This window comes from Mesoplodon densirostris, chromosome 2 (genome assembly GCF_025265405.1).
Source record: "Mesoplodon densirostris isolate mMesDen1 chromosome 2, mMesDen1 primary haplotype, whole genome shotgun sequence".
In the NCBI taxonomy this organism is placed as follows: domain Eukaryota; kingdom Metazoa; phylum Chordata; class Mammalia; order Artiodactyla; family Ziphiidae; genus Mesoplodon; species Mesoplodon densirostris.
This window is the reverse complement of record NC_082662.1, coordinates 167,555,253-167,568,242: the sequence shown is the minus strand read 5'-3', so window position 1 is coordinate 167,568,242 and position 12,990 is coordinate 167,555,253. Positions and strand designations below refer to the sequence as shown.

The 12,990-nt window shown below is 39.1% G+C and overlaps 1 protein-coding gene across 2 annotated transcripts in view; it reads left to right on the top strand.

Moving 5' to 3' along the window:
• The window catches only part of MAEL (maelstrom spermatogenic transposon silencer), a 41,653-nt gene extending 33,607 nt beyond the window's left edge, over positions 1–8,046 (top strand). For both annotated transcript variants that reach the window (XM_060088614.1, XM_060088613.1), the window contains 4 exons: positions 3,303–3,365; positions 4,120–4,252; positions 7,243–7,312; positions 7,859–8,046. In XM_060088614.1, coding sequence (XP_059944597.1) covers positions 3,303–3,365; positions 4,120–4,252; positions 7,243–7,312; positions 7,859–8,046 — 454 coding nt within the window. The remainder of the gene's footprint in view (positions 1–3,302; positions 3,366–4,119; positions 4,253–7,242; positions 7,313–7,858) is intronic.
• The last annotated feature ends 4,944 nt before the right edge of the window (positions 8,047–12,990 follow it).

Genomic DNA, 12,990 nt, shown 5'->3' with positions numbered 1-12,990 from the left:
TTTGTAATTTTCTTGTTTCCAGTTGTGGTCTTTTCTGCCTAGAGAAGTTCCTTTAGCATTTATTTGTAAAGCTAGTTTCGTAGTGCTGAATTCTCTTATTTGCTTTTGCTTGTCTGTAAAGCTTTTGATTTTGCCATCGAATCTGAATGAGAGCCTTGCTGGGTAGAGTATTCTTGGTTGCAGGCTTTTCCCTTTCATCACTTTAAATATATCGTGCCACTCCCTTCTGGCCTGCGAGTTCTGCTGAAAAATCAGTTGATAACCTTATGGGGATTATGTTATTTGTTGCTTTGCCCTTGTTGCTTTTTTTTTTAAGCACTGTAATTTATTTTTCATTGAAGTAAAGTTGAATTACAGTGTTGTGTCAATTACTGCTGTGCAGCAGTGACTCAGTTTTATACATACACACACACACACACACACACACATTCTTTTTCACATTCTTTTCCATTATGGTTTATCACAGGATGTTGAATATAGTTCCCTGTGCTATCCAGTAGGACCTTGTTGTTTACCCATTCTATGTATACACCAGTTTGCATCTGCTAATCCAAAACTCCCACTCCTACCTTCTCCAACCCTCCTCCCCCTTGGCAACCACCAGTCTATTTTCTATGTCCCTGATATTTTTTCTGTTTCATAGATAGGTTCATTTGTGTCATATTTTAGATTCCACCTATAAGGGATATCATATGGTATTCGTCTTTCTCTTTCTGACTTACTTCACTTAGTATGATAATCTCTAGGTCTATCCATGTTGCTGCAAATGACATTATTTCGTTCTTTTTTATAGCTGAGTAGTATTCCATTGTATTTATGTACCATATCTTCTTTATCCATTCATCTGTTGATGGACATTTAGGTTGTTTCCATGTCTTGGCTGTTGTGAATAGTGCTGCTCTGAACACAGGGGTACATGTGTCTTTTTTTTTTTTTTTTTTTTTTGCTGTACGCGGGCCTCTCACTGCTGTGGCCTCTCCCGTTGCGGAGCACAGGCTCCGGACACACAGGCTCCGCGGCCATGGCTCGCGGGCCCAGCCGCTCCGCGGCATGTGGGATCTTCCGGGATCGGGGCACGAACCCGCGTCCCCTGCATCGGCAGGCGGACTCTCAACCACTGCGCCACCAGGGAAGCCCACATGTATCTTTTTGAATTGTAATTTTGTCTGGATATAGGAGTTGGATTGCTGGATCATGTGGTAATTCTATTTTTAGTTTTGTGAGGAACATCCTATACTGTTTTCCACCGTGGCTACACCAACTTACATTACCACCAACTGTAGGAAGGTTCCCTTTTCTCCACACCCTCTCCAGCATTTAACTGTTTGTAGACATTTTAATGGTGGCCATTCTGACTGGCATGAGGTGGTACCTCATTGTAGTTTTTATTTGCATTTCTCTGATTTGTGATGTTGAGCATCTTTTCATCTTTAATTTTCGTCAGTTCTATTACTATGTCTCAGCATGCTCCTCCTTGGGTTTATCCTGCCTGGGACTCTCTGCACTTCCTGGACTAGGTGACTGTTTCTTTTCCCACGTTAGGGAAGTTTTCAGTTATTATCTCTGCAAATTTTTTCTCATTCTAGACTCCTATAATGTAAACATTGGTGCATTTAATGTTGTCCCAGAGGTCTCTTAAACTGTCCTCATTTCTTTTTATTCTTTTTTTTTTTTTTTTTTTTTTTTGGCTGTACGCGGGCCTCTCACTGTTGTGGCCTCTCCCGTCGCGGAGCACAGGCTCTGGACGCACAGGCTCAGCGGCCATGGCTCACGGGCCCAGCCGCTCCGCGGCATGTGGGATCTTCCCAGACTGGGGCACGAACCTGTGTCCCCTGCATCGGCAGGCGGACTCTCAACCACTGCGCCACCAGGGAAGCCCATTCTTTTTATTCTTTATCCTGTTTCACAGCAGTGATTTCCACCATTCTGTCTTCCCCGCTCACTTATCCATTCTACTTCATTTATTCTGCTATTTATTTCATCTAGTGTATTTTTCATTTCAGTTATTGTTCAGCTCTGTTTATCTTCTAGCTCTTTGTTAAAACATTTCTTGTATCTTCTTGGTCTGTGCCTCCATTTTTTTTCTGAGATCTTGGACTGTCTTTGCTATCATTACTCTGAATTCTTTTTCAGGTAGACTGCCTATTTCCACTTCACTTAGTTGTTGTTCTGAGGTTTTATCTTGTTCCTTCCTCTGGAACATATTTCTTTGCCATCTCATTTTGTGTAACTTTCTGTGTTTGTAGTCCCACAGGCTGCAGGATTGTAGCTCCTCTTGCTTCTGGTGTCTGCCCCCTGGTGGGTGAGGCTGGTCTAAGAGGCTTGTGCAGGCCTCCCAGTGGGAGGGACCAGTGCCTTGATTTAGGTTTAGTTTTAACTTAAGCCTTCATTTTAGAGTTAGTTTCATTAATCATATTTATTGAATCACTTTTTGTAAAAGCAGTGGGAAATTCTTAATCTTATTTTTAGATAGCCTTCCATTCAGTTAAATAACAAGTGCAGATAATGGACTTTTTACACTTACTGTTTAGCATGTTTATAATTTCTAAGTGAAAATTTTTGCTAAGTTTAGGGAAGGTTTCTATTATGCAGGTAGTGCTGTTCTGAGTCTCGAATAACTTATGCACTCAGGGGAAAGATATACAGGTTTATAGTGGCTCTCATCATGAAAGTATGTTGTTGGTCATTTCCTCTCCAACATCCCCTCTTGAGGTCTTCACCTCAACATCCACTCCTCAGTGACACCTTTCCTGCCTACCTTATCTAAAATGTCACCCTTCTCTTGCATTTCATGTCTTTTTATTGTTTTTTTCCTTCTTAGAACTCACCTAACTTACTATGTTATTATACCTACATGTCTTTTGATCTGATTTCCCCATTAAAAAGTAAGTTTTGTGTGCATAAGAGTTTGTGTTTCATTCTGTACTGTATCCCTAATGCCTAGGACAGTGCCTGGTAAGTAGTATATCCTCAGTAAATGTGTGTTTAATGAGTATATGTTAACTATAGTCTATATATAGATTTTCTATATATATATAAATCTATATATAGATTTTCAAGGTAAAATCTGTTATAGCTGTGTGTTTGCAATGCATCATGAATTTGCATCAGAGGAGGTAACATTAAAAACTTGTTTTTTAAAAAATCTTTTTGTATGTTAAATTAGAAACCTTAATCTTTGAGTAATAGTTGAAATCATTTAAGAAACTGACACTAAGGTAGAAATCTGGCACATAAAAACCCATAAGCAGTGCTGCTTCAGTTAGATGAGGATATTAAAGTCTTTTTTTTTTTCCGTACAGGTGCAAGTGGCATGAAGAAAATGATATTCTCCTCTGTGCTTTAGCTGTTTGCAAGAAAATTGCGTAAGTTGGAGAAAGGAGTTTCTTCCTAATGCTCTGTTCTGCACTGAATTCTTTGCAACTTGGCTTGTTGTTGCTTCGGCATTCAGGGTGCATCCCTGTTTACCTCTATTTCCACAACTGTCTTTTAAAGCAGGTTTTTTTTAAATCATGTTACTTGTATTCTTCTGCCCATGTCACTACTTGTCTGGCGGTTACCACCTGAGCAGTTTGAGCCTTCAGAAGCACTTACTGAAAATGTTTTCTTCTAGGATTCCTGTAGGAAAGCAAAGTTCCCTACTGTCATTAAGAACAGCACTTCCTTGTGAAGGTGCTCCAAAAATATAGACCCTTTTCTCCTCGTTTTGTAGGGAAAGTACCTGCAGCCTCAGCTCTGGGGAAGCTCTGGTAGTCCCTTTACACAGCTGATGATAGTTGGTTCTGAGGATGAGTACGTGTTTCTGAGTTTTAGCCCTATTGCTGGTGTTGCCTCCCCCTGCCTGAAATGTTTGAGAATTCTGTTGCTCTTTACCCTCATTCCCATTCACTTATAATGAATCTGAAAGTTTATTTGGTAATCCAAGTATTGCTTACCAGTAATGACTCGTTTTATGATATGTACTGCTACCTATTCCCATTTTTTCTCCAAATCTCTAAATTTCTTTTTTCCCAATTTACAACATCTCACATGCTTTTTCAGAAATTTTTTAAATGTGAATGCTTTTAGAATGAATTAGATAAGATTCTGATAATAAGCATTTTAAATTCCTTTTTAAAGCTACTGCATCAGTAATTCTCTGGCCACTCTCTTTGGAATCCAGCTCACAGTGGCTCATGTACCACTTCAAGATTATGAGGCCAGCAATAGTGTGACACCCAAAATGGTTGTATTGGATGCAGGGCGTTACCAGGTAAGGAGCTGACTTTTCAGGGCTGCTAGTCTCTCAAGATCAGGCCTTTGTTTGGTTCTCTCTTCTGTGAAAAATTTTTTTTGATCCTTCATGGAATGTCAGTTTTTAATCCAGTTGGATCTTACAAAAAATCCTTTTTCTTCCTTGTATATTTTCCTACTGTACTTAACAAAGAAAATTAAAATTAGCATTAGTGTTTATACAAAACACATCCAAACATTTATTCCAAAAATTATGTGATACACATTTTTGAAGTAGATATTTTAAATATAAGACCTAATTCAGGATTTGATTAGAGGCTATCTAATTTCCCTACCACCCCTCTTCCCTCCTTGGTATTTACTTACTAGTAGGCCTCTCTACACTACTGAGAGCATAGCAATTAAGAGTATGGGCTCTCAAGTTAGAATTCCTAAATTTCACTTCAGGCTCTGCTAGAGATAGGCTGTGTGACTCTCTTGAACTTTCTGTGCTGATTCCTTATCTGTAGAACAAGAATAATAATAAGGTCTAGTAGTCATCGTAGGATTAAATGCAGCAGTATATGAGAGTACTAAGATCTCTGACTTAGTAACATTTATTATCTACTATGTTCTATTTTTAAATAGTTAATAGAATAGTGAAAAGGGAACCCCAAAATGGAATGAACTATTGATAAAACAACTATTAGGATCAATCTCAAAGGCATTACTTACGCTTAGCAAAAGCAGCAGTCTCAAAAGGTTATGTAATGTATGATTCCGTTTATATGACATTGTTAAATACAAATGATAATGATGAACATATCAGTGGTTCCCAGGGGTTAGGGGAGGAGGGTATGACTGTAAAGGGATAGGAAGTTTTTGAGGTGATAGGATGGCTCTGTATCCTGATTGCAATGGTGGTTTCACGAATCTCTTCATTTGTTAAAACTCGTAGAAATGTACACACCAAAGAAGTCTGTCTTACTCCATGATAATTTTAAAAATAAAAAAGAGAGCTCTCCCTATAATCTCTGGGCAAGACTCTTCTCTCTCCTGTCTACTGTTAACCCTTAACCCAGTGGTTCTCCACTAGGACCTATTTTGTGTCCTTCAGGGGACATGTGGCAACACTTGGATACATTTTTGGTTGTCACAGCTGGGGAGGGGGTGCTGCTGGCATACAGCGGGCAGGTAGATACCAGTAAGCCTGCTAACACCTGACTGTGTACAGACAGCCCCCTGAACAAAGTATTATTTAGCCTAACATGTCAGTAGTACCCAGGATGGGAAACACTGCCTCAGCCCCATCGTCACCATCTGTGTTGAGACTACCAGATTTAGTCTCACTACCCCTCTTTTCATTGTTCACATCAGTCACTATGGAAGCTCAGGATACCTAGATCCTTGCTCATCTCCCACACTCATCTTGTTAAGCTGATTCTGTTTTTCAGCCTTCCCCAACTCCTGAAAAACTTTGTGGGTCTTCTCAATCTCAGTTATCAGCAAAATCTCATGTCTTCAACCTCCTCCTGGGAAGGTCTGTTTTCCTCCTTGGTTGTAACTAAAACTTGGCTGTCCTCTAAAGATACTGCTTCCCTGTTAGCAACACTTTTTTTTTTTTCCTCATTTATCACGGGCTTAGATTTGAAGTAGTTGTCCTTGTTTAAGTTTGTGGCCTCTAGACTTCTTTCTGCCTTCTCCCTAAAATCCCTAGGCTTTGAATCACATGCCATTCAGGCTGTAGTACCTGATAACCCCTTCTTGGAGTCAATAGGCCCCTGAGTTGGTCATCCTCATCCTTAGAGCAACACTGAGCCAGGAGATCAAACAATATTCCTGGCAGAATTCTTGATTTCAGTTTCCCCATAGATGATCCTTCCAGCTGCCTGACATTTCAGTTCCTTGATTTGCCCTTCTCCAGTGATCCTGTCCCCTGCCATACATCAAGTATCCACTCCCGTGATCATATTCTAGGCCCCAATGGCATCTCCCCATAATCTCAATTTCAAGCATCCTACTCTCTGACTACCACTGTCTTTCTCTGGTACAACAGTGCCAACAGTTCTTTGATCTCTCCTGGGACCTTCAATTCATTGTATGCCTCCACTGTTCTGCCCTCCTTCACAGGGTCACTGCATGGCACAACTCCAGGGGTACCATTCACACATAGACAGGTGCTTCAGCCTTGTGTCTCCTCTCCCCACCTTGCCCTTCACCTCCTTCCTTCCCAGGTTAGAGTCCTTGCTCCATTAGTTTCACTCACTTGCACTATGAACTCCACTGGCCCTTCATTCTTCTTCATAGTTGGTTGACAAACACTAACCCTGATTAAATCAACTCTTCACCTACTCTGTTACACATTTGAAGCTAACCGAGGCTGAAAAGAGACTACCATACTGACTGGTGTTATTAAATATTCATCACCACCAACCTCAGGTGAGCCCTTAACCTTGCCTGGCATTGTCCATTTCTCTAGTTTGATTAATCTCCCACTCTCCTAGATAGTTATTTCTCACCTTCTCTCACTTCAAACTTCCATCACCTCTTCCTTCATCCTTGTTCTAGCTGATGCTTGTATCCCCTCCTTCTCTGAGAAAATAGAAGCAATCGAGGTTTTCCATATATTCCTACCATTGCATCTACCATATACTCTAATAATGCATGAATTGTCTGTGTTTCTAAGACCAATCCTTATATTTCTCTATTAGATCTCATTCTCTTACCTACCTAAGGACATGGCTCTAATAATTTCATCAGGGTTTCTCTCTGTTCTGAGTCATTCTTATCAGGAAACCTGCTATAATCTCATGTATTTTTTTTTTAAAAAACCAACCCTTTCTTGACCCTGTAATTTCCCCTCAGAGATTGCCCTCTGCTCCCCTTCACAGCAGCGCTCTTCACAAGTTGATTAGACATTGGAAAAGGGGGTGTTAGTTTGTATTTAAAGAGTAATTTGAAGTAGATGATCCAATAATAAGAAATATGTTGTCCCCTGGTCTTTGTTGTTGTTGTTGTTGTTACTTACAGAAGCTAAGGGTTCAGAGTCCAGGATTCTCTCATTTCAGCTCTTCTAATCAGGAACAGAGATCAAACACTGGTAAGCATCTTATATTTAATAAGAAGGCACCTCAAAGAGTTTAGGGTCTTCTTACGATCCTGGGGTATGATACTTAAAACAGATGATCTAAGTTGGCTTTAGGGTATAAAAATCTTGTTGAATTGGGAGTTTTACTTGGCATAAGCACTTAATTTGGATATGTAGATTTTTGTATCACTTTGATAAAATTTAATTTATTCTTCAGAATTTTGTTCAGGGCATTTAAAATAAAACCTGTTACTTTTGTAGCAGCTGTAGTTTTATAGTTTTGATATGAGGGTGTCTTTGGGGGAAATGGGAAAGTTTAAAAAAGCTAGTGACATGAAATTTCACGTGGTCCCTGAAGAACTTCAATTAAGGTTTCCAGGACTTAAAAAGAATATTCTTGTTCAGCCTTTTTGCCTTTACTCTAAGAACTATCTCACCTATTGACGATCCGTTTAATCATAGCTTAGTGAAAAGGCCTGCAGTAGGATGAGTCAGTTGAGGGAATCTCTAAGACTATAAAATTGCTATATTTCTTTTCTTGTATTTTTAATATCCTAGGTGACTCCCCATCTGGGGTGAAAATTTCTGGCCAAAACAGCAGTGTTCAGGGAAGAGGGATTACCCGCTTACCAGAGAGCATCTCCAATTCCTCCAGCAATATCCACGAATTCTCCAACTGTGAGACTTCACTCTCACCTTACATGTCCCAAAAAGATGGATACAAATCTTTCTTTTCCTTATCTTAATGATGATACTTTTTTCAGTTTCTGGAAGAACAACGGACCCGACTTCCCTTCTGACTACAGTCATATTAAACAGATCATATCAACAATAAATGTCACTACTATAAAAACTACTTAATTTGTAAGGAAATTCTGTTTCATAGATTAAAAATAATTGTGGTTGGAGAAGATCTTGGCATTTTTGCTTTTTTCTTGAGGGCTTGTTCTACTTTCTGACTGTATTATGGGAATGCCATTAAAGTTCTGAGTCCTATAAGAATAAAACTAGCTTTTTCAGAGTTGTGCTTTTGGGAATGTTATATTTTGGTATCTTTTCTCCACAATAAAAGTATTAAGTATTTGTTATGAAAGGTTTTAAAATAGTTTTAATCTATTTCTTTCCAGTATGGAAATGTGGAACTGTACCCTTGAGACCTGCAGCTATTTTCATTGCAAATATCTAAGAAAATCAGCCTTTAACAAAAATAAAGTTTTGCTACTTAGTCTTTGAAATATGCTGACTTTGGCAAAAGTCATTTGAAGGATGAGAAGCCAAAAAGAGATTATGTAATTTTCCCCAAATAACATGGCTAGATAGTGACCAGATTCCAGGTCCACTTGACCAAAAAGCTCTTTGCATATACTAAGCAGATGTATATTGAGTCAAGTATGTGCCCTGTTTGTGACTGACTTAAACTGGCTCATGTTCGCCACTCATGCTGTTATATAGCCCTGGAGTAGGAGAAGAGCTGTAGTAACGCTTTTTACTTGGAACCACAGTAAGACCATACATGGCAGTGGAAGAGATAGCATTCCAATTTAGGTCTGTTTGGCTCAAAACCCTAGAGAATCACTTGGTGTCTGTCGTAGGACTCTGGTTTATCTTAATACCCATACTCTCCTTTACTAACTACTGAGTACCTAATTTGTGGATACACACACATACACATCATCTTGTAAAATCCTTAATAACCACTCTGAGGAAGGAGGTACCTCCATTTTACAGACACATACAGAACTCAGATTCAGGCCGTATAGTTACTTTCTGGAGGAATTGTTAATCAGGTCTGACTCCAAAGACCATGTTACCCATATCCACACTTTAACCTCCTGTTCATCTATTTCTGATAATCAGATCTTTAAACAAAGAATAGCTCATTGAATGTAAGTTTATTTACTGCATTTTCTACTAGCAGATTGTTTTTAAATCTTACATATAAGCTTTGAGACCATTTTATCTTTCTTCAAAATCACTATGACAGTAATTGGGTTGGCTTCAAAAGTGGAGGGAAAGGGCTTCCCTGGTGGCGCAGTGGTAAAGAATCCACCTGCCAATGCAGGGGACACAAGTTCAAACCCTGGCCCAGGAAGATCCCATGTGCTGTGGAGCAGCTAAGCCCGTGAACCACAACTACTGAGCCTGCGTGCTACAACTACTGAAGCCCGTGCACCTAGAGCCTGTGCTCAGCAGCAAGAGAAGCCACTGCAATGAGAAGCCTGCACACTGCAAGGAAGAGTAGCCCCTGCTTGCCGTAACTAGAGAAAGCCCATGTGCAGCAGCGAAGACCCAATGCAGCCAAAAATAAATGAATAAAATAAATCTATTTTTTTTAAAAGTGGAGGGAAAGCCTAAAATTATAATTCAGAGCTATGGCCTCCGGTACCTAAGACTTGTGCTGTGCCATATGACTTTAATCTGGTGTTAATCATTCAACTTGTATTTTAAAAATTTTGCTGGTTGTGCTGTACTTTTGAGGTATATTATAATATGTCAAACCAAAACAATTCAGTAGGCCCCACGTCTTTATTTTAGAAGAATAACTGGTCTTTCCCTTCAGAGATAATTAAAACTCTAAACTATATTAGTAGTAAAATTCAAATGGCTGTCTTCTCAAACTCCTGTGTCCTGTATTTTCAAAATTCTTTTGGCAGTAAATTCAAAAGTAATAACTACCCTTCAAGAAGACCTGATGAATGATAACATATTCTGGTTGAAGGTGATTTCTGCTGCAACTCCAGTAGCATTTTCTTTGTGTTATCTGACAATACTTACAGCTTTTAATTACTGTTGAGTTCATGACCTATCATCTTTAACCCAATCACAAACTTTGTGGTGCCCATATTTCTGTATGAGAAAAGTGTTCAGTACATGTTAGAATAATTGTCATTGGAAGTAATGGAGAAGGTATGCCAGAATTTCATTTCCACATCAAATGATAAAGTATTCCATGAGTAAAGGAGCCCACCTTTCTTATGAACTTCATTCCCATTCCTTTCCTCAAAACTAAATGATTAACTTTGTTTAGTGAGCATATTTTAAGGCTTTACTGACAGCTGGGTTAAAAATACTAAGACTAAAGATGTTGCCCCTGCCTTCGAGAAACTCAGTTTCATAGGGGCAGTAAACAATTAATGCAGTACTAAAAGTAGTAGACACATAGATCAATGGAATAGAATTGAAAATCCAGAAATAAACCATCTATATCAATTGACTTTTAACTTAATTTAAAAGTGCCAAAACCATTCAATGGGGGAAATGATAGTCTTTTCAACAAATGGTACTGGGACAACTGGATATCTACATTCAAAAGTGTGAATTTGGACCTTAACCATTCACAAAAATTAACTCAAAATGGATGAAAGACCTAAATGTAAGAGCTAAAACTATATACAACTCCTAGAAGAAAATATGAGTAAATCTTCATGACTGGATGAGGCGATGGTTTCTTTTGTGTGTGTGTGTGTGTGTGTGTTACGCGGGCCTCTCACTGTGGTGGCCTCTCCCATTGCGGAGCACAGGCCCCGGACGCGCAGGCCAAGCGGCCATGGCTCACGGGCCCAGCCGCTCCACGGCACGTGGGATCCACCCACACCGGGGCACGAACCCATGTCCCCTGCATCGGCAGGCGGACTCCCAACCACTGCGCCACCAGGGAAGCCCGAGGCGATGGTTTCTTAATAGGACACCGAAAACACAAGTAACCAAAGAAAATATATATAAATTGGACTAAATCAAAATTAAGTCCAGAAAAAGTGTCCTTGTGTGTGTTAAAGGACATTATTAAGAAAGTAAAAGGACAATCCACAGAATGGAAGAAAATATTGGGTTGGCCAAAAAGTTCATTTGGGTTTTTCCATGAGATGTTACCAGAAAACCCAAACTTTTTGGCCAACCCCAAATTTACATTTATCTAGCAAGGTCTAGTGTACAGAGTATATAAAGAACTTTTACAACTCAACAATAAAGAGACAATCTAATTTTAAAGTGTGTTATGTGTCTCTCAAGGTCTTTTGAACATATTTTAAATTGGGTTCATTTTTTTATTGTTGAGTTTTTTTTTTTTTTTTTTGCTGTACGCGGGCCTCTCACTGCTGTGGCCTCTCCCGTTGCGGAGCACAGGCTCCGGACACACAGGCTCCGCGGCCATGGCTCGCGGGCCCAGCCGCTCCGTGGCATGTGGGATCTTCCGGGATCGGGGCACGAACCCGTGTCCCCTGCATCGGCAGGCGGACTCTCAACCACTGCGCCACCATGGAAGCCCTATTGTTGAGTTTTGAGAGTTCTTTGTACGAGAAAGATAACAGTCCTTTAAATAAACAACCTAATCTTACACCTAAAGCAACTAGAGAAAGAAGAACAAAGTCCAAAGTGCATAGAAGGAAAGAAATCATAAAGATGAGAGCAGAAATAGGAAGAAAACAATAGAAAAGGTCAATGAAACTAAAAGCTGGTTCTTTGAAAAGGTAAACAGAATTGATAAACCTTCGACCAGACTCATCAAGAAAAAAAGAGAGAGGGCTCAAATCAATAAAATTAGAAATGAAAAAGGAGAAGTTACAGTGGACATCACAGAAATACAAAAGATCATAAGCAACTACTATAAGCAACTACATGCCAGTAAAATGGACAACCTAGAAGAAAGGGACAAATTCTTAGAAAGGTACAACCTTCCAAGACTGAACCAGAAAGAAATAGAAAATATGAACAGACCAATCACAAGCACTGAAATTGAAACTGTGATTTAAAAACTGCCAACAAACAAAATTCCAGGACCAGATGGCTTCACAGGTGAATTCTATCAAACATTTAGAGAAGAGTTAACAACTTTCTGAAACTTCCAAAAAATGGCAGAGTAAAGAACACTTCCAAGCTCATTCTATGAGGCCACCATCACCCTGATACCAAAACCAGACAAAGATACCACAAAAAAAGAAAATTACAGGCCAATATCACTGATGAACAATATATGCAAAAATCCTCAACAAAATACTAGCAAATTGAATCCAACAATATATTAAAAGGATCATACACCATGATCAAGTGAGATTTATCCCAGGAATGCAAGGATTCTTCAATATCCACAAATCAATCAGTGTGATACACCATATTAACACGCTGAAGAATAAAAACCATATGATCATCTTAATACATGCAGGAAAAGCTTATGACAAAATTCAACTCCCATTTACTATAAAAACTCTCCAGAAAGTGGGCATAGAGGGAACAAACCTCAACATAAGAGGCCATATATGACAAACTCACAGCTAACATCATTCTCAATGGTGAAAAGCAGAAAGCATTCCAAGATCAGGAACAAGACAAGGCTGTCCACTGTCTCCCCATTTATTCAACATAGATTTGGAAGTCCTAACCATGGCAATCAGAGAAGAAAAAGAAATAAAAGGAATCCAAATTGGAAAAGAAGTAAAACTGTCATTGTTTGTAGATGACATACTATACATAGAAAATTCTAAAGATGCTATCGGAAAACTACTAGAGCTCATCAATGAATTTGATAAAGTTGAAGGATACAAATGTAACACACAGAAATCTGTTGCATTTCTATATACTAACAATGAAAAATCAAAAATTAAGGGAAAAATCCCATTTACCATAACATCAAAATGAATAAAATACCTAGGAATAAACCTACCTAAGGAAGTAAAAGACCTGTGCTCTGAAAACTA